Source organism: Pristiophorus japonicus, chromosome 4, assembly GCF_044704955.1.
Source record: "Pristiophorus japonicus isolate sPriJap1 chromosome 4, sPriJap1.hap1, whole genome shotgun sequence".
NCBI classification, from domain to species: domain Eukaryota; kingdom Metazoa; phylum Chordata; class Chondrichthyes; family Pristiophoridae; genus Pristiophorus; species Pristiophorus japonicus.
In genome coordinates this window covers 50,090,311-50,115,658 of record NC_091980.1, presented here as the reverse complement: position 1 = coordinate 50,115,658, position 25,348 = coordinate 50,090,311, and the positions used below count along the sequence as shown (strand labels likewise).

The 25,348-nt window shown below is 45.5% G+C and overlaps 1 protein-coding gene across 9 annotated transcripts in view; it reads right to left on the bottom strand.

Moving 5' to 3' along the window:
- The window catches only part of LOC139262898 (long-chain-fatty-acid--CoA ligase 6-like), a 161,629-nt gene that overhangs the window by 67,216 nt on the left and 69,065 nt on the right, over positions 1 to 25,348 (bottom strand). For 6 of the 9 annotated variants that reach the window (XM_070878157.1, XM_070878158.1, XM_070878155.1 and 3 more), the window contains exons 3-6: positions 20,597 to 20,711; positions 5,587 to 5,651; positions 3,236 to 3,337; positions 2,996 to 3,095 (exon numbers count right to left, since the gene is read on the bottom strand). In XM_070878157.1, the coding sequence (XP_070734258.1) occupies positions 2,996 to 3,095; positions 3,236 to 3,337; positions 5,587 to 5,651; positions 20,597 to 20,711 (382 nt within the window). Of the gene's footprint in view, positions 1 to 2,995; positions 3,096 to 3,235; positions 3,338 to 5,586; positions 5,652 to 16,878; positions 16,898 to 20,596; positions 20,712 to 22,534; positions 22,715 to 24,302; positions 24,345 to 25,348 lie in introns of those variants that run through there. The other 3 variants (XM_070878162.1, XM_070878161.1, XM_070878163.1) reach the window with 3 other exon arrangements.

Here is a 25,348-nt window from a genome sequence, read left to right as displayed (position 1 = left end):
CACTATAAACAATTAGCAAGATAAGGCTTGTCATAGCAACGCACTCCTAGTTTTCAAGTATAGTCATTAATGCAGTTTCATTATTAGCTAGTTGTAGCTTTTTTAAAAAAGAAACATTATTTGCATCATATAATGAGGCCATAGCCTTTCATGAAAAAATGTTTGGGAAATGTTTTCCAAGGAGACAGAAGAGCCATGCACCATTTTCATCATATATATGATATGATATTATAATTTGCTTCATTGCATTAGGTGGAAGGTTGATGAGAAAATTGTTGCCAAACATACTTTCATGCAACAGTATCTTTTAAAATGTGAAGCAAAAATGGTGAAATAAAATGATTTTTAGAAAATACACTTGTTTGTATTTAGGGGGGGAGGGGTGGGGAATGAAGTACAGGAAAATTTATTTGAAAATAATTTTCCTGCTAACAATACATTCAGCCACTGGGAAATACATAAACAATTGAACTGCAGTGGAAACAGAATCCTGTGAACCTGACAAATTGGTACAGGTATTTTATACTGGAGGTTGGGCTCTGGAAGAATGGCATTAAAGTGGAGACCCATGGGGGATAAAATTCAACTTCGGCACAGGTGCAAAACATATGGTAGCGGATCAACTGCCCATTATACACCCCACCCGTTTTGTGCCCACACCAAAGTTCAGCTTTACTCCCATTATCTGTGAGTGCTGCTTTCCCTTGTTTTATTGCACCTATGCACCCGCCATATGAGCTTTTGGTCCAACACAAAGATCAATGCAAGAGTGACAAAGGACGTCCTAAAGCAAGAATCTGGTTTGAATCTTTGCATTAAAAATACTGACATTGGGATAGAATCTATGAAACATTTTCAGATCTACTGCAAAGAGGGGGTATCACCATAATTGGGGAGAGAATTTTAATCATTTAGTTTGAAAAACCAAGTCATATTTTCAACAATACAACATTATATTCCAGTGATGTGACAACATTTGATGGTTCCTAAGATGTGTCTGTGACATGATTAAATATGTCAAATAATTTATGTCCCCATGAAGCCATTTTTGTCCCAGTGATCAATGCAATTTCTGTTCAGAGAAACACTTAGGGCTGTATTTTGCGGAGGGTCAGAGGGCGCGATCCTTGGCGGGTCAGGTGGGAAAGTGTTTTTTTTCCCCCAGTGGGTCGGGACCCCGCTATGAATCCCCGCCATGTGCCTCTACCAAATGTTGGGTTTGTCAGCGCTGAGCAGACCCGAATACACAGTGGCGGGGAGGCAATTAAAATCATTAGTGGCTTGTTTACAGCCACTTAAAAATGTTTTTTCCCCAGCTTTTTAAATTTGACAGGTCGCCTATTGGTTTCCTGCTGTGCCTAGACCTTGTTTGTGAAGCTGAGGCAGGAGGTCAGTGGCCACTGAATCAGCTGATGAGTTGACAGCTTCAAATGTCAAGTCACAGCTCCCAGTTGATTGAGAAATGTTCCCTTAACCGCTAGCTTCTCTAAACTGCATTTCCACTATAGATTCAGGATACTGCAAGTCTTTACACACAAATCTCCATCCAGTCTGACCTCATTACCTCTCCCACCATTGAAAGATCGCTTCTGTCATGTCTACTTTACCTGCCATCTATTCCATCAGCATGGGTGTCCTAGAAACACTCTCACCTTGGTCCTCAGAATACCACCACAATCAGTACCAACACCAGCAGCACCAGGCACACCAGCAGCAGCAACACCACCAACCTTCTCCGCAATCAACTGATGCCCTGTGTCCTGTGCAGCATCAGCACCTGACTACATTGCTGCCTGGGAGGCCAGGGATGGCCTCACCATGGCCAGATTTACTTCTCTGATGCACCAGGTTGGCACCACCCCACACCAACACCATAAAGCATCCCTACAATGCCCAAGCAATTCCTTTCACACTCATCGGCATTGCGAGGGGTAACATTATGTCTCACCATTCACCGCAACTCACTAAGCCACTTCCAAAAGTGCACACAGATCTGTCCAAGAACGCAAAGTGTTGAAAATAAATGTTTCAATGTTTGACACCACATTAACAGAAACTTTACATGAACAATGCATAAAACACCCAAGTGCCTGCCCTTGTGTGTTGTTAGTTGGTATGATTGGACAAGGATGAGGGCAAGTGTGAGAGGTGGCTAATGAAGTGGGGATGTGATAATGTAGATAGTGAGGAATGGGTGAAGGTGCAAGGTAAGTTGGAGTGAGTAAGGCTATGCAGGAGTAGGATAGGGAAGGCAGAGTGATGGGGATGTGATGAGAGGCACAGCAGGATGAGATTGAGTATGGCTTTGTACTAACGTTTCATGATCTACTGAAATCATTGAAACGTTTGTGGCACAGCACCCAGGTCCTCCTGACCACATCCCTGCTTGTGCCCTCCTCTGCAACGTGCAACCAGTGCTTGTCAGTGTCTGCAGCACCTCAATGCTGTAGAACACTCACAGCACAAATGTCAAAAGAAAGTTGGTCATGGTCCCTTTAAGGAAATTGGCTGATGACGCGTCATCAAATTATGTCACCAGACCTTCTTCCGCTAATTGGCCGGGAAACGTGCTGGGCGGGCTTAACAAGCCCGATCAGGGGAAACTCATTTCAGAGGCTGAGATGGAGACAGCAGTGGGGATGGGACGGGATCCGCACCAACGTCACCTGCCATGGATCCGCCAAGGTTTGTAAAATCCAGCCCCAAGTAAAAACCAAATATCTGATTGCTCATTTCTGTTGTATTAATAGAATACACATTTCTATGTGATGGTTTATGGAAAGGAGTCAATATTTTTTGCCCCTAGTCTGGATCGACTTGTCTACAGGATTTCTATGGAGTATTGCCTGCTGGTCCTAATTTAGGAATGGGAGGTTTGGACCTCAGAAGATTGTTAATTTTAACCCCTTGAATTCAAGGATCCTTTGATTTCACCTTTTTGACATTTAAGTTTATAAGTGCCATATAATTTTGAGAAGTGTGTTGATCCTTTTACCTGTATTAATTATGTAGCGAATGGCTTCAGGTCCGAGAGTGTCATAAAGCGGCACTATCACCATGGAGTAGGTATAGCATGCCAGCTCAGCAATAATCCACTGGTGAGGAGTTGTAATTATAAAAATACAAAAATAAACAACAACAAAAATAAAAAAACTTCATGCATACAAATAAACATCACAAAAAGTTGATTGTTTTGTAAAAGTACTCCTAGGTATTCATTGTAACTCTCTCTCACCTCAGGTCTGTTTTGTGCAAAAACACCAATGAATTGGTCTGGTGATGACCTGCAGTTTTTTTGGAGCAGCCCAGATCCTAAGTCTTCGGCTCGATTTGCAACCTGAGAGAAGAACCGTGTTGGTTTTGTCATAGTTATTTTCAGACACCAATCAAAGAAAATGAATAAAATGGAGTTGTACTGTAACTACTTATGTCCCATTTATGTTACATTTTTGCATCTGATAGCACTTCCCAAGTGATCTTCTACACCAACTCCACTTTCCCACCATATCCCTATATCCCTTGATTCCCTTAGTGCCCAAAATTCTATCTATCTCAATCTTGGATATACCCAACAACTGAGCATCCACAGCCCTTGGGCAGAGAATTCCAAAGATCCACAACCCTCCGAGTAAATAAATTTCTCCTCTTCAGTCTTAAATGGCTGACCACTTATCCGGAGACTATGCCCCCCTAGTTCTAGATTTTCCAGCTAGGGGAACCAGCCTCTCAGCAGTTACCCTGTCAAGCCGCCTAATAATTTTATAAGTTTCAATTAGATCACCTCTCATTCTTCTAAACGCCAGAGAATAAAGGCCCATTCCACTCATTCTCTCCTCGTAGGACAACCCTCTCATCCCAAGAATCAATCTGGTGAACCTTCATTGCACTAAAGCAAGTATATCCTTCCTTAGGTAAGGAGACCAAAACTGTACACAGTCTTGCAGAAAGATTTTCTTCCTCTTGTACTCCAACTCACTTGCAATAAAGGCCTACATACAATTTGCCTTCCTAATTGCTTGCTGTACCTGCATGTTAACTTTCTGTGATTTCCAGATTCCTCTGAATACCAACATTTACTAGTATCTCACCTTTTAAAAAAAATTCTGCTTTTCTGTTCTTCCTCACAAAGTGGATAATTTCACACCTTGCCACATTATTCTCCATCTGCCACCCTCTTGCCCAATCACTTAACCGGTCACTATCCCTTTGTAACCTCTTTGCTCCCTCCTCACAGCTTACTTTCCCACCTAGCTTTGTATCATCAGCAAAATTAATATTCCTAAAATTATAGCTCAGTTTGTCCAAGGTCGGTCTAACTTTTCTGAATTAATTTAATTAAGTTTTTTCCTCCTTTTATTTATTATAACATTTTAAACATAAATGATTTACTATTCCTCTAAAAACATATCGACATTATCATATTGCTGTTTGTGGTATCTTGCTGAGCACAAAATGGCTGCCATGTTACTTATATACACTGCACTTTCATGTAATTCATTGTATGTGAAGCACTTTGAAATATTTCTGAGAAAGAAAGACTTGGATTTATATAGTGCCTTTCATGACCACCGGACATCTCACAGCGCTTTACAGCAAATTAAGTACTTTTGGAGTGTAGGCATTGTTGTAATGTAGGAAATCATCATGTAGAGACATGGGGGTGGAAATTTGGTTGTCTAGCGTCTTAGTTAGCGGCCAGAAGGGGCGTTAAAGCGAGCATATAATAGCTTAGCGACCGGGCGCACAGCTTTTAGTGCCCCGTCAGAAAATTCAGTTGAGGGCTAACTGGCTGCTAACTATCAGTCCGATCATGACGTCAGTCGGGTGCAACGACTGCACTAGCGTCCCACTTGCTAAATTTGGTCCGGCCGCCTCATTTAGCAACCGCCACCAATCACATCTGAAAAAAGTTGGTACCAGCCTTCCACAGTTGTTAACTGGTGGCTACCTAAAGGGATGAAGAAGCGTTTCCCTCGGAGGTCACAGTCAGTGCGTTTGCACAGAGCATGGGGTGTGGGCCTCAGAGTTTGCAGCGGCAGACAGACATAACATTACAGCTTGAAAACAAGTGATTTTGAAGACTTTAGTGGGTGCAATACTATGCTGCATCTTTAAGACTCGGCTTTTCCTGAGATTTTAAAATCGGACTTCGGAGCATGTGCAATGGATTCCAGAATTTAACGCGAGCATTTTCATTAGCGTCCCCCAGGTCAAGTGTGTGATGGATGATTTAGTGCCCCTGTCAGCTCTTGGCCCGATTCCAACAAATTTCTCAGCGGGAGGCACACACTTTTTCAAGAAGCTATACTTACCGCTCTGCCTGGATTAACGCCTCAAAATGAGCGGTAACGAATTTTTACCCCATGATCAGGTGCTATCAAATATAAGTCTTTCTGCTTCAGTATAAAGGGCTAAATGAAAATTAGTATTTCCAGTATCTCTTATTTATACAATGGGAATAATAAACAAATTAATCTCATCACCAGGACTCCATTTAAAATCAAGAAATTAAACATATTATTACAAGGTATCAATGAGTGCAAGCACAAGATTTTGTCCTGATGGTTCTTTCAAATTTGTTCTCACCTCTTTATAAGAAAGCCATTGATAGGGATGTTTGGGTTTTCTGAATCCTAAACAAGGGCCATCACCTAAACAGAGAAGCAACACTTGAATTATTTCATTCATGTAATACTTCACAATCAGATCTCCTGTAACATTACTCACAGTGAATCAAAGAATTAGAATCTGTTACAAAACAGAAGAACCCTATCTCCAGAAGAGTCTTTTCCTACTGTACTAGCCAACTGCAATTGAAGAAGTTCAGCTAGTGTACAAGAGGTAACTTTCTGACTTTGTGTTCCTCGCAGGGAGCCTCGGTGTCCAGGAATGCATATCAGAAATTTGGATGAGTGCTAAATGGTCTCATTGCACACATCTTTTAATGTGCCCGGCAATGAGTACCATAAAAGTTCAACACTTACAGTAATGGAGACGCTAATTGTGTAACTCAATTAGTTTGCCATAATTACATCATGAACCATTGTTGAGGCAGAGTCCATCAATTCTTTTAAAAGGGAATTTGATGGTTGCTTAAAAAAGAGGAATATTAAAGTGAATTGGAACTGAGCAGTAGAATGGGATTAGAGTAGATGGCTCATGTGGCGAAAACTTTTGGTACAGACTTGATAGGCCAAATGACACATTTCACTGCTGGAACCATCTATGATTCTGCAATGAAGCCATAAGGTATGGCCCTCCCTTTCTACCCACAGCCTACGGCCCTGTATAATGAGGCCCAGCTCTCAAAATGAACCGGGCATCCCATCGGCACTACCGCATTCTGCCAGTTGCCTGAAAACCACATGGAGATAAAAAATGATCCCATTTTATTTATATATTAATTAACAGATTTCCATGGTGTTGCTCAGCATCACAGGCAGTCCCTCGGAATTGAGGAAGACTTGCTTCCACTCTAAAAATGAGTCCTTAGATGGCTGAATAGTCCAATACGAGAGCCACAGTCTCCGTCACAGGTGGGATAGATAGTCGTTGAGGATAAGGGAGAGTGGAACAGATTTGCCACACGCTTTTTCTGCTGCCTGTGCTTGATTTCTGCACGCTCTCGGCGATGAGACTCGAGGTGCTCAGCGCCCTCCCGGATGCACTTCCTTCACTTAGGGCAGTCTTTGGCCAGGGACTCCCAGGCGCCGGTGGGGATGTTTCACTTTATCAGGGAGGCTTTAAAGGTATCCTTGTAACGTTTACTCTGCCCACCTTTGGCTCATTTGCCGAAAAGGAGTTCAGAGTAGTATATTGTGGGATGCACTGTTTTGTAATGACAGAATTTTTCATTCGTAATGGGTGTCGCTGGCAAGGCCAGCATTTATTGCCTATCCATAATTGACCTTGAGAAGGTGGTGGCGAGCCACCTTCTTAAACCACTGCAGTCCTTATGGTGAAGGTACTCCCACAGTGCTGTTAGGGAGGGAGTTCCAGATTTTTGACCCAGTGGCGATGAAGGAACAGTGATACATTTCTAAGTCAGGATGGTGTGTAACTTGGAGGGGAACTTGCAGGTGATGGTGTTCCCATGCGCCTGTTGCCCTTGTCCTGCTAAGTGGTAGAAGTTGTGGGTTTAGGAGGTGCTGTTGAAGAAGCCGTGGCGAGTTGCTGCAGTGCATCTTATAGATGGTACACACTGCAGCCACGGTGTGCCAGTGGTGGAGGGAGTGAATGTTGGTGGTGGATGATGTGCCAATGTAGTGGGCTGCTTTGTCCTGGATGGCGTCGAGCTTCTTAGAAACATAGAAACATAGAAAATAAGTGCAGGACTAGGCCATTCGGCCCTTCGAGCCTGCACCACCATTCAATATGATTATGGCTGATCATTTTTGCAAATTCAGTACCCCATTCCTGCTTTCTCTCCATACCCCTTGACTCCTTTAGCCGTAAGGGCCACATCTAACTCCCTTTTGAATATATCTAACGAACTGGCCTCAACAACTTTCTTTGATTGAGAATTCCACAGGTTCACAATTGTCTGAGTGAAGAAGTTTCTCCTCATCTCGGTCCTAAATGGCTTACCCCTCATCCTTAGACTGTGACCCCTGGTTCTGGACTTCCCCAACATCGGGAACATTCTTCCTGCATCTAACCTGTCCAATCCCGTCAGAATTTTATATGTTTCTATGAGATCCCCTCTCATTCTTCTAAATTCCAGTGAATATAAGCCTAGTCGATCCAGTTTTTCTTCATAGGTTAGTCCTGCTGTCCCGATAATCAGTCTGGTGAACCTTCGCTGCACTCCCTCAATAGCAAGAATGTCCTTCCTCAGATTAGGGGACCAAAACTGTACACAATATTCAAGGTGTGGCCTCACCAAGGCCCTGTACAACTGCAGTAAGGTCTCCCTGTTCCTATACTCAAATCCTCTTGCTAAGAAGGCCAACATGCCATTTGCCACCTTCACCGTCTGTGTACCTGCATGCCAACTTTCAATGACTGCTGTCACCCAGGTCTTGTTGCACCTCCCTTTTTCCTAATCTGTCACCATTCAGGTAATATTCTGCCTTCCTGTTTTTGCCACCAAAGTGGATAACCTCACATTTATCTACATTATACTGCATCTGCCAGGCATTTGCCCACTCACCTAACCTGTCCAAGTCACCATGCATCCTCCTCACAGCTCACACTGCCACCCAGCTTAGTGTCATCTGCAAACTTAGATATATTATATTCAATTATTTCTTGAGTGTTGTTGGAGCTGCATTCATTCGTCAAGTGGAGAGTATTCCGTCAAACTCCTGACGTGCCTTGTAGATGGTGGAAAGGCTTTGGGGTGTCAGGAGGAGAGACACTCGCTGCAGAATACCCAGTCTCTGACTCGCTCTTGGTGCCATTGTATTTATTTGGCTGGTCCAGTTAAGCTTCGGTCAATGGTGACAGATGTTGATGGTGGGGGATTCAGCAATGGCAATACTGTTAGCCTCTCACTTGTTGGAGATGGTCATTGCCCGGCACTTGTGCGGTGCACGAATGTTACTTGTCACTTATAAGCTCAAGCCTGAATGTCGTCCACGTCTTGCTGCAAGCTGACATGGAATGCTTCATTTTCTGAGGAGTTGCGAATGTAACTGAACACTGTGTAATCATCAGTGAACATCTCCACTTCTGACCTTATGATAGAGGGAAAGTCATTGAAGAAGCAGCTGAAGATAGTTGGGCCTAGGACACTGCCCTGAGGATTTCCTGCACCGATATCCTGGGGCCACAATGATTGACCTCCAACAACCACAACCATCTTCCTTTATGCTTGGTATGACTCCAGCCAGTGGAGAGTTTTTGATAGCACTGTCGACAACACCTTTCATCACTTTGCTGATGATTGAGAGCAGACTGATGGGGTGGTAATTGGCCGGATTGGATTTGTCCTGCTTTTTGTGGACAGGACATACCTGGGCAGTTTTCCACATTGTCGGGTAGATGTCAGTGTTGTAGCTGTACTGGAACAGCTTGGCTAGAGGTGCGGCTAGTTCTGGAGCACAGCCGGGATGTTGTTGGGACCGATAGACTTTGCTGTATCCAGTGCACTCAACTGTTTCTTGATATCACATGGAGTGAATCGAATTGGCTGAACACTGGCTTCTGTGATGGTGGGGACCGATAAGGATCTTTCACTCGGCACTTCTGGCTGAAGAAAGTTGCAAATGCTTCAGTCTTGTCTTTTTCACTCGCTTACTGGCCTCCGACATTATTGAGGATGGGGATATTCATGGAGCCTCCTTCTCCCATCAGTTGTTTAATTATCTACCACTATTCACGATTGGATATGGCAGGACTGCACAGCAATGATTTGATCCATTGATTGTGGGATCGCTTAGCTCGGTTTATAGCATGCTGCTTAATGGTAATGGTAGAGTAAGGGATATGCCGGGCCACGAGGTTACAGATTGTGGTGGAATACAATTCTGCTGCTGCTGATGGCCCACAGTGCCTCATGGATGCCCAGTTTTGAGCTGCTGGATGGGTTCTGAATCCATCCTATTTAGCACGGTGGTAGTGCCACACAACACGATGGAGGATGTCTTCAGAGTGAAGACAGGACTTCGTCTGCAAAAAGACTGTGCGGAGATCACTATCATGCATAGATGCATCTGCGACAGGTAGATTGGCGAGGTCAAAGTTAAGTAGATTTTTTCCCCATGTTGGTTCTCTCACCACCTGCTGCAGGCCCAGTTTAGTAGCTCTGTCCTTCAGGACTCGGCCAGCTCGGTCAGCAGTGGTGCTACCGAGCCACTCTTGGTGATGGACATTGAAATTCTCCACCCAAAGTATATTCTGGGCCTTTGCTACCCTCAGTGCTTCTTCAAAGTGGTGTTCAACATGGAAGGGTACTGATTCATCAGCTGAGGGAGGGCAGTGGGTGGTAGTCAGCAGGAGGTTTCCTTGCCCATGTTTCATGGGATCCGGTGTAAATGTTGAGGACTCTGAGTGCCACTGCCTTCCGACTGTAAACCACTGTGCCACCACCTCATGTTTGTCGGTGGGACAGGACATAACCAGGGATGGAGATGGAGGAGTCTGGGACATTAGCTGAATTGCATGATTCCGTGAGTATGACCGGATCAGGCTGTTGCTTGATGAGTCTGTAGGATAGCTTTCTCAATTTTGGCACAAGTCCCCAGATCTTTGCGAGGAGGACTTTGCAGGTTCGATTGGGCTGGGTGTGCCGCTGTCGTGTCCGTAGCCGGTGCCGGGTAGTCCATCCGGTTTTATTCTTATTACTGTTTGTTACAGCTGACTGGCTTGCTCGGCCATTTCAGAGGGCAGTTAAGATTCAACCACAATTGCTGTGGTTTGGAGTCACATATAGACCAGACCAGGCAAGGATAGTAGATTTCCTTCCCTAAAGGACATTTGTGAACCAGATAGTTTGATGGCCGCCATTACTGACACTAGCTTTTTAATTCAGATTTCTTTAATTAACTGAAATTAAATTCCCCAGCTGCCGTGATGGGATTTGAACTCATGCTTCTGCATTATTAGTCCCGGAACTTAACCACTATACTACCAGTCCTGTAATTGTACCATGAAAACTTAATTTTAATTAGTGACATATCAGTGCTGGCATTCTGCCTCTCTCAACCTCCCCATAGCGAAGGAAGTTTCTAGCTGGTTACAGTAGCAACTGTTTGTACAGTTGGCACATAGAAACATAGGCCCCAAGTTTCCACATGATTTGCTCCTGATTTTTTAGGAGCAACTGGTGGAGAACGGAGTATCTTAGAAATCGGAATTCTCCACATTTAAGTTTTCTGCAGTTCTAGTCAGGTAGAACAGTTACACTTTTGAACAGAATTTTTTTTTCAAAAGGGGGCGTGTCCGGCCACTGACGCCTGATTTGAAAGTTTCCACAGTGAAAACGTACTCCAAACTAACTTAGAATGGAGCAAGTGAAGATTTTTGTAGGCTTGAAAAAACCTTGTCTACACATTAAAAAATCAGGCGCAGGTTACAAATTAGGCGTCCGGAACGAGGTGGGGGGGGGGGGGGGGGGGGGAGGGAAGTCATTAAATTCTACAATAAATCCTTAGTTATACTTATACAAATAAATCCAACCTGAATAAAAATTTATAAGCAAAGAAAAGATTAAATAAACCATGTTCCTACCTGTGTGAAAGTGCTTCAGGCAGGCCTTTCAGGCAGCGGTTTGCCGTCGGGACCGACGGATGGCAGGGGAGGGAGGGAGAAAGCTGCAGGAAGCCTCAGTACTTGAGGCAGCGGTTTGCCGTCGGGCCTGACGGACGGCAGGGGGAGAAAGCTGCAAGAAGCCTCAGTACTTGAGGCAGCGGTTTGCCGTCGGGACCGACGGATGGCAGGGGAGGGAGGGAGAAAGCTGCAAGAAGCCTCAGTACTTGAGGCAGCGGTTTGCCGTCGGGACCGACGGATGGCAGGGGAGGGAGGGAGAAAGTTGCAAGAAGCCTCAGTGCTGATCATGGAAGGGCAATGTGGTTTTATTAAAAAATGTTAAAAATTGAACAGCTACAAAGAATTTGAATAGTCTCAAACAAGTGCATGTGTCCCGTTTATCACAGTCTATCTTTAATTACAGAATGCACTCCCTCACACACAGAAATATCAAGAAAATTAAAATGCAAGCCTTTGCAAGGGTTCAATAAACAAATTTTCACTTTTTCTGCAGCACTTTTTAAAATGGCCGAGTTCCAATGTTTACTTCAGACTGCGCGTGCGCGAACGCTCCAACGCGCACGGTTGCCGGCATGAAAAAAAACTCATTTAAATTGTACCCGCCCCCTCCTACTTACAAAATCGGCGCGAGTGGTAGGTTCGAGCTACATCAAGCAGACATCGAGCTGCAAAGCGCTCGAGAATAGCGTGTTTTTTTTCAGGCGCCGTTTTCGGCACGAAAAACGGGCGCCCAGCTCGGAGGGGCGCCTGTTTTGCCGCGTGTGGAAACTTGGGGCCATAGAAAGAAGGTGCAGGAGTAGGCCATTCGACCCTTCGAGCCTGCACCACCATTCAATATGATTATGCTGATCATGCAACTTCAGTACCCCATTCCTGCTTTCTCTCTATACTCCTTGGTCCTTTTAGCCGTAAGGGCCACATCTAACTCCCTTTTGAATATATCTAATGAACTGGCCCCAACAACTTTCTGTGGTAGAGAATTCCACAGGTTCACAATTGTCTGAGTGAAGAAGTTTCTCCTCATCTCGGTCCTAAATGGCTTATCCCTTATCCTTGGACTGCGACCCTTGGTTCTGGATTTCCCCAATATCAGGAACATTCTTCCTGCATCTAACCTGTCCAATTCCGTCAGAATTCTATATGTTTCTATGAGATCCCCTCTCATTCTTCCAAATTCCAGTGAATATAAGCCTAGTCGATCCAGTCTTTCTTCATTTGTCAGTCCTGCCATCCCGGGAATCAGTCTGGTGAACCTTCGCTGCACTCCCTCAACAGCAAGAATGTCCTTCCTCAGATTAGGAGAGCAAAACTGCACACAATACTCAAGGTGTGGTCTCACCAAGACCCTGTACAACTGCAGTAAGACCTCCCTGCTCCTATACTCAAATCGCTATGAAGGCCAACATGCCATCTGCTTTCTTTACTGCCTGCTGTATCTGCATGCCTACCTTCAATGACTGAGGTACCATGACACCCAGGTCTCGTTGCACCTCCCCTTTTACGAATCTGTCATCATTCATATAATATTCTGCCTTCCTGTTTTTGCCATCAAAGCGGATAACCTCACACTTATTCACATTATACTGCATCTCCCATGCATTTGCCCATTCACCTAACCTGTCCAAGTCCCCCGCAGCCTCCTAGCATCCTCCTCGCAGCTCGCGCTCCACCCAGTTTAGTGTCATCTGCAAACTTGGAGATATTACATTCAATTCCTTCGTCTAAATCATTAATGTATATTGTAAATAGCTGGGGTCCCAGCACTGAACCCTGCGGCATCCCACTAGTCACTGCCTGCTATTCTGAAAAGGACCAGTTTATTCGCACTCTTTGCTTCCTGTCTGCCAACCAGTTCTCTATCCACGTCAAAACATTACCCCCAATACCATGTGCCTTAATTTTGCACACCAATCTCTTCTGTGGGACCTTGTCAAAAGCCTTTTGAAAGTCCAAATACACCACATCCACTGCTTCTCCCTCATCTACTCTACTAGTTACATTCTCAAAAAACTCTAGAAGTTTTGTCAAGCATGATTTCCCTTTCATAAATCCATGCTGACTTGGACCAATTCTGTCACTGCTTTCCAAATGCGCTGCTATTTCATCTTTAATAATTGATTCCAGCATTTTCCCCACCACTGATGTCAGGCTAACCGGTCTATAATTCCCTGTTTTCTCTCTCCCTTCTTTTTCAAACAATGGTGTTACATTAGCTACCCTCCAGTCCATAGGAACTGATCCAGAGTCGAGAGACTGTTGGAAAATGACCACTAATGCATCTACTATTTCTAGGCACTTCCTTAAATACTCTGGGATGCAGACTATCAGGCCCTGGGGATTTATCGACCTTCAGTCCCTTCAATTTCCCTAACACCATTTCCTGACTAATAAGGATTTCCCTCAGCTCCCCCTTCTCACAAGACCCTCGGTCCTTAGTATTTTCGGGAGGTTATTTGTGTCTTCCTTACTGAAGACAGAACCAAAGTATTTCTTCAATTGGTCTGCCATTTCCTTGTTCCCCATTATGAATTCCCCTGATTCTGACTGCAAGGGACCTACATTTGTCTTCACTAATCTTTTTCTCTTCACATATCTGTAGAAGCTTTTGCAGTCAATTTTTATGTTCTCTGCAAGCTTACCCTCATACTCTATTTTCCCCCTCCTAATTAAACCCTTAGTCCTCCTCTGCTGAATTCTAAATTTCTCCCAGTCCTTAGGTTTGCTGCTTTTTCTTGCCAATTTATATGCCTCTTCCTTGGATTTAACACTTTCCCTAATTTCCCTTGTTAGCCACGGTTGAGCCACCTTCTCTTTTTTATTCTTACGCCACACAGGGATGTACAATTGTTGTAGTTCATCCATGTGATATTTAAATGTCTGCCATTGCCTATCCACCGTCAACCCTTTAAGTATCATTCTCCAGTCTATCCTAGCCAAGTCACGTCTCATACTGTCAAAGTTTCCTTTCTTTATGTTCAGGACCCTAGTCTCTAAATTAACTATGTCACTCTCCATCTTAATGAAGAATTCTACCATATTATGGTCACTCTTCCCCAAGGGGCCCCGTACGACCAGATTGCTAATTAATCCTCTCTCGTTACACAAGATCCAGTCTAGGATGACCTGCTCTTTAGTTGGTTCCTCGCCATATTGGTCTTGAAAACCATCTCTTATACACTCCAGGAAATCCTCCTCCACAGTATTGCTACCAGATTGGTTAGCCCAATCAATATGTAGATTAACGTCACCCATGATAACTGCTGTACCCTAATTGCACACATCCCTAATTTCCTGTTTGATGCCATCCCCAACCTCCCTACTTCTGTTGGTGGTCTGTACATAACTCCCACTAATGTTTTCTGCCCTTTAGTGTTTCACAGCTCTACCCATATAGATTGCACATCATCCATGCTCATGTCCTTCCTTACTGTTGTGTTAATCTCCTCTTTAACCAGTAACTCTACCCCATCTCCTTTTCCTTCCTGTCTGTCTGTCCTTCCTGAATATTGAATACCCCTGGATGTTGAGTTCCAGCCTTGGTTACCTTGGAGCCATTCATATCTGTTAACAGCTTTCTGTGCAGTCAATTCATCCACCTTACTACGAATGCTCCTCACATTGAGACTCAGAGCCTTCAGGCTTGTTTTTCTTAAACACTCTTTGACCTTTTAAAATAAAGTTGTAATGTGGCCCTTTTTGATTTTTGCCTTGGGTTTCTCTGCCCTCCACTCTTGCTTTTCTCCTTCCTACCTTTTGCTTCTGTCTCCTTTTTACTTCCCTCTGCCTCTCTGCATAGATTCCCATCCCCCTGCCTTTTTAGTTTAAACCCTCCCCAAAGCACTAGCAAACACTCCGCTTAGGACATCGGTTCCGGTCCTGCCCTGGTGCAGACCGTCCTGTTTGTACTGGTCCCACCTCCCCCAGAACTGGTTCCAATATCTCAGGAATTTGAATCCCTCCCCTTGCACCATTCCTCAAGCCACATATTCATCCGAGCTATCCTGCAATTCCTACTCTGACTAGTACGTGGCACTGGTAACAATCCTGAGATTACTACCTTTGAGGTCCTGCTTTTTAATTTAACTCCTAGCTCCCTAAATTCAGCTTGTAGGACCTCATCCCGCTTTTTACTTATATCATTGGTACCTATATGCAGCACGACAACCGGTTGTTGCCCCTCCAGAATGCGCTGCAGCCGCTCCGAGACATCCTTGACTCTTGCACCAGGGAGGCAACATACCAGCCTGGAGTCTTGATTGCGGCCGCAGGAACGCCTATCTGTTCCCCTTACAATAGAATCCCCTATCACTATAGCTCTCCCACTCTTTTTCCTGCCCTCCTGTGCAGCAGAGCCATCCTGGTGCCATGAACTTGGCTGCTGCTGCCCTCTCCTGATGGGTCATCTCCCCCAACAGTACCCAAGATGGTGTATTTGTTTTGGAGAGAGATGACCTCAGAGGACCCCTGCACTACCTTCCTTCCACTGCTCAGCCTGATGGTCACCCATTCCCGATCTGGCTGTGTAACCTTTACCTGCCGTGTGACCAACTCACTAAACATGCTATTCACGACATCCTCAGCATCGCGGATGCTCCAGAGTGAGTCCATGCGCAGCTCCAGTGCCGCAATGTAGTCTGTCAGGAGCTGCAGCTGGACACACTTCCTGCACATGTAGTTGTCAGGGCGTCCGGAGGAGGCAGGGGTCCCCTCTACGCAGGAGTCCTCCCACTATTTATCGGGGACTTGGCCTGGAGAGTGGTGCATGGAGCAGTCCCGTGCAACAAATTTTTAAGTCAGTTCACGGGCTCCCAGGCCGCCTGCAATTTCTGCGGTCTGGAAGATTCCGTGTTCCATGTTTTTATCGAATGTGCGAGGTTGCAGCCCCTGTTCCATTATTTAAAGGGGCTGCTCCTCAATTTCTGGTTGCACTTCAGTCCCACACTCCTGATCTTTGGGCACCCTGTGCGGAGGGGTGCGGGTAGGTCCGAGGGACTCCTCGTAGGACTGCTCCTGGGCACGGCCAAGGGTGCCAGCAGCTGGTCCAGGCAGCGGGCGGTCGTTCAGCCCGACTGCCTGCCTCTCTTCTGCGCTTTCATTCGAGCCAGGGTGTCCCTGGAGATGGAGCACGCGGTGTCCACCAGTACGTTCGCAGCCTTCCGCGAGAGGTGGGCGCCGGAGGGACTGGAGTGCATCATCACCCCCGGCAACCAAATTTTAATTTGGTTTTATATGTTTTAAAGTTTAATTTGTTTTATTGCCGGGTTTTAGTGTCCCCCTCTCCTTTTATAGGGGGCACTCGTATATATTTGTGGTTTTAGTGCCAAAAAAAAAGCAAAAAAAACCCACAAAAAACAAAAAGGCACTTGTAAACTGTTTGGCATGACTCCCCTTTAATAAGGGGGCACTTGATTTAACGTTTATTTTTTGTTTGCAACAAAAGAGTTGTAGTTGTCAGGGACACTGGAAGCGTCCCTGATTTCCCACATAGCACAGGAGGAGCATGACATGGGTCTGGGCTCTCCTGCCATGGCTTAACCCTTAAATTAACCTAATTGATAACACCAAAGGTTTCTTACCGATCAGAAAAGAAAAGAAGAAATACTCACCAATCCACCAGCCAATCACTTACCCGCTTGGCTGTGACATCACACTTCGATTTATTTTTACCTTCTGCCCCTGCAACTACCTCCGACTGCTGGACCCCCTTTTATGGGCCTCGGTGCTCCCGACCTCCTCCGCTCCTGCTCTTTTTAAACTGCCCGCTCCTCCGACTCTACGATCCTGGTCAGAAGTGAATTCCTCGCCTACCTCCGGCCCTCCTGCTCCTCGGACTCCTGGCTTCCCGAACTCATGGACTTCCGCTCTTGGATTCTCCCGAACTCTCTGGCCTCCCAAACTCTCTGACTCTCCCGAACTTTCTTGCTGTTTACCAGTAATTTAATCCAAACTCTAATTTTAAACTGTCTTCTGGCCAGCTCTTAAAGTGACTAGCTGGAAACTTATTTCAAACAGGAGAATGGCAATTTACAATGTGCTCATGATTAAAATTGGGTTGGTCACTTACTCCTCTTTCTTTGTGCAAGTTTCTCTTGGATTCTGTCTCTCACACAGTTTATATCTTCCTCTCTATATGTATGACTTTCTTTCATTATAAGTGTATGTGTGTGTGTCTGTGAGAGAGAGCATTATAGACAGAGTGTGGTCCCCAAATTTGCTCAATTGTTCCAGAAAACTCGTGCCATATACTTACGGGAGTTTTGCGGAATTGTTGGAAACTTCACCCGGACTCAGATATGCTGGGTCCCGACCTTACAGAAGTAACTTTCAGGACAGCACCTCTGCCTGCCCATTCTGTAGTTGGTATTGCAGAACTGCGCATTCTATATGTGGACTGACAAATGTTCTATATCGTAGCAGAATTATTTCCTTTTAATTATTTATCCCTCAAACAAATCACTAAATAAGTAGCACAGATGATTTGGTCATTATCTCATTACTGTTTGCGAGACTTTGCTGTCCGGAATTTGGTTGCTGCGTTTTTTACATTGCAATAGTGGCTATCCTTCAAAAGTACTTAGTAATTGGCTGTAAACGCCTTGGGATGTCCTGAGGTCTGCAGGCAGTATATGAATAAAATTTCTGTTTTTTTTTGATCTACAGTCCATTCCTCTTTTTATAGAACTTAATATCCCATTAGCTATTTTGAGAGCAGTCAAAAATTTGGCTTGATGTCTTGAGGAATCTACCTAGTGTGACGTCCAGAATCTATTTGTGACAGAAAAGTGACAGAAAAAGCCGGATAGGAAAGTGTTATAGGAAGCATGTGCTTGCCATAAGACTTTTAGGGCTGAAAATTGCACTCTCTCCCCGATTGGGGGTGGTAACATTCCGGGGCTGGGACTTCCTGCACCCGGCCTGTAAGTCCCGCCCCTGAAGTGGAATTGGGCCGTACTCCCCTCAAAGGAAGCGGAGTGCTGTCTCGGGTGCACCACTTCCTTTGAGGGGCGCTCTCCAAGCAGTAGCACAGCACTGAGTCCAGCGCCACACGGAGCAGGCCAGCGCTATGCAGATACTCCGCGTAGCACTGACATGCTAAAACACCCCTCCCCTTGCATTAAAAGGGAGGGCCGCTGCGCACTCTGCAGACCCTTTGGCGGCCACTACTTGGACACCAGGGACGCGATCGGCTGGGCCAGCAGCCCGATACCCAAAACGGAGTGCCGGGCTGCACGATGGCGGCCTGGAGTGCTAAGGCTCCTCTTTAAAGAACGCCCTGTCTGCTAGCTTCACGACCCTCGAGGCGGACATTGACATCTGCCCGCGCCAACCTCGCAGGGCAATTTCCCCCTTGGGGCGTTAAAGGGTCGGCGCTCACGGTGATGACATCATTGCCAGTTGCGGTCTGGCCTGGGGTGCTAATCGCGGGGCACGGCACTACCGGGACAGCTCCCCCGAAAGATCCAGGGCAATTTCTCGGGAGGTGGTAGCGCCCCCCTCTCCTGGGTGAAAACGCCATTGCGCCCCATTAGTGCCCCCCCCCCGGAGGCACTAACGGGACTATAAAAAGGAGCAATTTTGTCCCCTTAATATGATACAGATAAATAACACGTTTGGTATTACAGGAGTTCATGATTTAAAAAAAATTGTATTACTGCTCAAATATCACATTCTTTGAGATGCTATATCATGCAAGTGATGTACAATTTAATATAAGACTGGATAACATTCAACTAATCATCAATTGAAGAATAACATCTCCAACTTTACTCTTGTATTTTATTTTATGGTGTCCAACCCTTATCCTACATTTTCAATCCAGCTTCTTTCCCAACATTAAATGGCCTGATGAGCAGCTCCAGATAAAAAAAATTAATTGATCTTAAAACCTGCGAGCAGAAAACATCTGCTCTGCCGACAGGGAATGAAACAGGCAATGTTTCAGGCTTTTTCACTGCCAGTGCAGTGGACTCCCACCACATCTTTCTCCCAGCAGTGCTGCTTTCCTCCAGTGCCATGTATTCCTGCTTGGAGCAGAAGAACAGTGCTGCAGAGAACAGGAGGAGGGCGCCAAACCACACACTCCCATTCAGAGAGCCAGTGCTGTGGAATAAACCCCAATCCTATAGAAGGCTCTCACAAATGTTATTTCAAAATAAAATTCTCCTGGGTTAGGATTAGGGTGACTTTATTGGGAGCAAGAACTTTATGTTGTAAAGGAAAGTGTTTATTTTAAGGGGCAGAGGTTCTCTACCAGGATGGGTTGACTGGTAGAAAGGAAGTGGATGCGTTTATGGGCATGGATATATGACACCATCAGTATTTCTACTGGTTTCATTCCCACCAGATCAGATATTTTGGCTGGTGTAATGTATGCACCTGTGATGATGCTCACAGGTTTGTAGAGCTGTTGAGTTGTGCTTAGCCAGTCTCGTGATGTTCACAAGACTCAATAAAACCCCAGCCAGTTGGGTTCAGGGGATCCACAATGAGGCAGGTTGCTACGAGCCTGGTGGATGAACTGATAATGTGTAGTGTGATTGTTAAACCTTTTGCTAATAACACAACCAGTTCTTAATAGCAATGTGTTGCTATGAATTCTTAAGCAAAGAACCCTTGAAGAAAATACATTACAGCTAGTAGGTCTTTGATTATTAGTGTTCACCTCACGTAATATGGCTCAGGGCTAGAAGCAGATTGTAGGCAGAGCTTATGGCAGGCAGCCCTAAAGAGCCCTTAAAATGGCTCGCATAGAGTTGCTGAGGCTGATTGTCAGTACTGCAGCCCCTCAAAAGGTGATGGAAAGCCAGCAAACAGGAGCCCTTTCAGTCCCCACACTGCCACTTAAGGCAGCAAACCTAGCATCCCTACCCACCATGGCACAGGCGCAGAAGCTGCCGCCTCTAACTTGCCCATCTGAAACTTCTGCCATGATTGCACAAACAAACAGCGGTGAAAGTCAAAGAGTAAGAAAGGTAAAGCAAAAAAAGGAAGACCAGGAGTAAAGGAGCATGGAGGGTGGAGGGAGTATAAAAGGTGTGGGGTAGGAAGGGGAAAGAGAGAAAGGAAGAGGAAGAAACAGAAATGAAGGAGAGGGACAGACGTGGAGTAGAGATGCATACACACAGATAGAAGTGAAGGAGCTGGTAATAATGTGGTCCAATGAATTCAAGAATGCAAAATTGATTAGAAATTGGAAGTAATATGTCATCATGATTCTGCCAGACTTAAAAGCCATACTAAATCCTGCCACTGCTCCAAAAGGTTGAACGCCTTTGCTTTGTGCCGTTTGATGGATTATTACTTTTTATTCAGTAACAACCTCCAGTATCTATAAACAATTCTTCCAAATTCTAAATGAAAATTAGTTTGGGATGCAGAAACTTGCCTGATATGTGTAATCCTCGTTTATATACCTCATACATGGTCTTTACATCATCATGATAGTGGGTCATAAGCTTGAGGCTTTCACCTAATACAGACCTATGAGCTTGTTCAGCACCCTAATGAAACAAAACACAATATTGCATCAGTATAAACCTGCATAAATGATCATTGTACAGTTGAATCATGATAAACACATGTAGTTTGTCAACACCTTTTATTCTTGAATTAGGATTATGTTTAGATCAGCGTTTCTAGAAAATCCATAGAAACTGAGAGACTTGCTCATTTCTGTACCAAGGCAGTAGGAACTAGGAAGGGAGTATTAAAGGACAGGAGTAAAGTGGGAAGGGATGCTGGCTGTGAATGGTGAAGTGGAACATGCATGGGACAGTAGTCCAGTGTTATAGAAATGGAGGCTGTGTGAGGGAACTGGAGAAGGTCACTGATGCAATGTCATAGAGAGATCCAAAAGTGAGGATAAAAATTCTGAAGTCAACTCACTGGTGCATAGAGAGCCAGTGCAGGTAAGAGAAGATGGGCGCACGGAACAGTGTGTGGGTGAAGAAGAGGCTGTGGTGCTTTGAAGAGTTGTAACGTAGAGGGTTGAGGGGAGAAGAAGGTCATCTAACCAAATGTTAGAGGGTCAAGCCTCAAGGTCTTAAAAATTTCAAAACAGAGATCGATACGTATTTGTTAGGCAAGGATATTAAAGGTTCCAGAACCAAGCTGGGTAAATGGAGCTAAAATCCAGATAAGCCATGATCTAATTGAATGGTGGAACAGGCTCACCTCAAGTTGTCAAATACAGCAAGTTATGCATTCACACCAAGGAACATTTACCTTATCTCAAAAAAGCTGCAACCAATCTCCATCTTAAAAGACAATAGCAAGGCATACTACAAAAAGTTCAGCAGAGAAGAAAAAGGTTTTAAAAGTTGCATTTTGTCAGTATTTTTGTTATATATAACTTCTTTATGGATGAACACTAAGTAAACACCCCTATAACTGTGACTCTCAGAAACCAACAGATTATTTAAAATTTTTCTGCCCCATGTTTTTGCGCAACAAACAATGGGAGAAAGTAATATCTGATTAATTGTACATTGATTATTTGCACAACATCTTTGCGGCCTTCTCCGCACGTGTGCTGTTTAGCGAAGCTACGCGTGCACAGTACCCAACTGTTGCGGCCGGCACCGTGGGCCACACTTTCCTCGCCTCCATAAGGAGAAGATCATTTAGCGGAGGTCGGCAGGGACAGAGAGGGAATTGGAGGGGGGGGGGGGGGGGGGAAAGAGAGAGAGAGAGAGAGAGAGAGAGAGAGAGAGAGAGAGATTGGAGGGAGGAGTGTCATGTATGCAACCTTCATGCAACCACACTGTACACCACAGGGGGTGAACTTGTGGGAGACACTCCTCACCTGGGCACTCAGGTATTTAAAGGGAGGTCCCACGCAGGGTCATCACTTCTTGGTCCTGGGAATAAAAGAAAGGTCACGCAGTGACCGTGTCTGCAGTACATGCCTCGTGTGATTCAGTAGCAAGGTGCAGGGACACCACAGGGAGAGAGAGAGAGAGAGAGAGAGAGAGAGAGAGAGAGAGAGAGAGAGAGGGAATCAGAGGGGGAGAGAAATAGAAGATTGGAGGTATTATGTTCAGAATAACTCCACAAGACTGTATATTGTAAGCTCAAACTGTTGTGACCTTGGTCTCTTTAATGTAACTCCAGAGTGAGTAAGCAGCATGGTAGAATGCCTTTTATACCTGCTTGCCCAGGGTGTGCAGGTGACCCTTGGGTCTCCCACAGGTGCGCTCCCTGGTGGCAAGTCTTACACATTGGTAATGTTTACATACATAACATCATTCCCCCACCCAAGTCTTGGATACAAGTTATTTACAAGTTGAGGCGATCCAGGGCTCTGTGTTCCTGGGTTGATCACCTGAGTTGAAGTCCTGGCATGGGCGAGTTAGTCGGATCATTGCTGCACTGCGGTGTGGCTGGTCTGATCGCACTGTCGGGCATGGTGGGTTCATCCTCGTGGTTGACCGCGAAGTCGATTGATGGTTGGGTGTGTGTGGGTGGATCATTGATAGTAATGTCTTCTTCAAACTGTTCTTGGTTGTCAGTGAACCGCAGTTTGGTCTGATCCAATGCTTTCTGCATGTTTGTCCATTCAAAAGTTTGACAACAAACACTCTATTCCCCTCCTTGGCTAACACAGTGCCAGCAACCCATTTGGGACCATGACCGTAATTAAAAACAAACACAGGGTCATTAACCTCAATGTCACGTGATACAGCCGCGCGATCATAGGACACTTTATGCCGGTGACACCGGGTTTCTACATGATCATTGAGATCCGGGTGGACTAAGGAAAGCCTGGTTTTAAGTGCTCTCTTCATTAGCAATTCTACCGAGGTAACCCCGGTAAGCGAGTCGGGGCGTGTGCGGTAGCGGAGCAGAATCTGAGAACCATCAGTCACGCGTTTCAAGCTCTGCTTGATGGTTTGGACTGCCCGTTCCGCTTGACCATTGGATGCGGATTTAAACGGTGCAGACTTGACATGACTGATGCCATTGCAGGTCATGAACTCGTTGAATTCTGAGCTGGTGAAACATGGTCCATTGTTACTAACAAGGACGTCAGGCAAACCATGGGTGGCGAACATGGTCCGGAGGCTTTCAATGGTGGCAGTGAATGTACATGATGACATTATACATTCAATCCATTTAGAGTAAGCATCCACTACTACTAGGAACATCTTTCCGAGAAAGCAGCCAGCGAAATCTACGTGGATCCTGGACCATGGTTTGGAGGGCCATGACTACAGACTCAGTGGGGCCTCCCTTGGTGCATTGCTCATCTGTGAGCAAGTGTTACATTGGTGTACGCATGACTCCAACTCCAAGTCAATGCCGGGCCACCAAACATGCGACCTGGCGATAGCCTTCATCATGACTATGCCTGGGTACTGTGAAGGTTGCGTATAAACAATTTCCTGCCTTTTTTTGGCAAAACTACACGATTCCCCCATAGATGACAATCCAAATGGATGGTCATTTTGTCCTTGCATCGGTGGAACGGCTTAATTTCGCCTTGCATTTCCCTTGGGACCGCTGACCAGCTCCCATTGAGGACACAGCTTTTTGCTAGTGATAGCACTAGTCCAGGTCCTGATCTGGCGAGCTGTGATGGTGACCCCTCGCTCTCAAAAGCATCCATTATAAGAAGCAAGTCTGCGGGTTGCGCCATTTCCACCCTGGTGGTGGGCAATGGTAACCGACTGAGGGCATCAGCACAGTTCAGTGCCTGGTCAGTGGCGCATTACATAGTCATACGCAGATAACATTAGTGCCCATCTTTGGATGCGGGACGAAGCATTGATGTTAATACCTTTCCTTTCTGAGAACAGCAAAATGAGTGGTTTGTGGTCAGTTTCAAGCTCGAACCGGAGTCCAAAAAGGCATTGGTGCATTTTCTTAACCCCATATACTCATGCTAATGCTTCTTTCTCAACCATCCTGTAGGCTCGTTCAGCCTTAGATAAGCTTCTGGACGCATATGTAACCAGTTGCAGTTTGCCTGACACATTGGCTTGCTGTAACACACAACCGACCCCGTACGAAGATGCATCACAAGCTAGTACTAAATGTTTACACGGGTCATACAATACAAGTAATTTGTTATAACATAGTAGGTTTCTGACCTTGTTAAAGGCTGTCTCTTGAGCTTTACCCCAAACCCAGTCGTCACTCTTGCGTAGCAATAAATGCAATGGTTCCAGTAAGGTGCTCAACCTGGGTGGAAAGTTACCAAAATAGTTGAGGAGTCCCAGGAGCGAATGCAAGAATGGAAACTCAAACCATTCAACTATTTGCAACTTCCACACAACACAGAGCACATCTGCGCAGTTACAATCTCTAAAGAGCTGGGGTCCGAATTTTGTGAAACGCAAGTCCTGCCCGTTTATCGGCGGTCCCTGAGCAGTGCGTGATGTTTTACTGCCCAGTACCGTTGGGACCGAATGGGTGAGAGATTCATAGTGCTTTTCCCGGCAGTAGCGGGAGTGGACTGCAGCGGGGAGTGGCGGAGTGCAGCAGGCGGAGGACTGGGAATCATCGGCAGAGTTGTGCGCACGCGCGTCTGTCAAGCTCCGCCTAAGAGACCAGAGAGTGCCGACCTGAGATCGCTGTGGGGGGATGGGGGAGAGAGAGACATGGAAGGGAGAGAGACCAGGGGAGGCATGCGAGAGAGACACGGTGGGGCGGCGGCGAAAGAAGAGAGATGGGGTGGGAGGGGAAAGAAAGAAAGAAAGACTGGAGGTGGGAGAAGCGAGATTGCAGGTGGGAAAGGGACTCTTGGGGGAGGGGAAGAGGAGGAGGAGGAGGAGGAGGAGAAGAGAGACTGAGGGAGGGTGCGGATAGAGAGACTGGGGGTGAGAGAGACTAATTAAATTATTATAGTTCATCAATAAAGGAGTAAATAAGGCTTTATTAGACCATATGTATTATTGCCTAACACTAGAAAATATTACAATCCATTTAAAAATACATCAAACTGTGGAGAACTATAACGATCTGTGTAATATCAAACAAGCCTGTCAGCAGTGTGTCCATACCTCCCATTAAGATCCACTTAAAAGCATCTTCTCCAGGATGGTATGCAGTTCTGGCGGTATGTCGGCGGTAAGTCATGAAACGTGCACTTTTGGGTGGTATGTGGGCGGTTCTACATGGGTGGGCAGTGTGCATA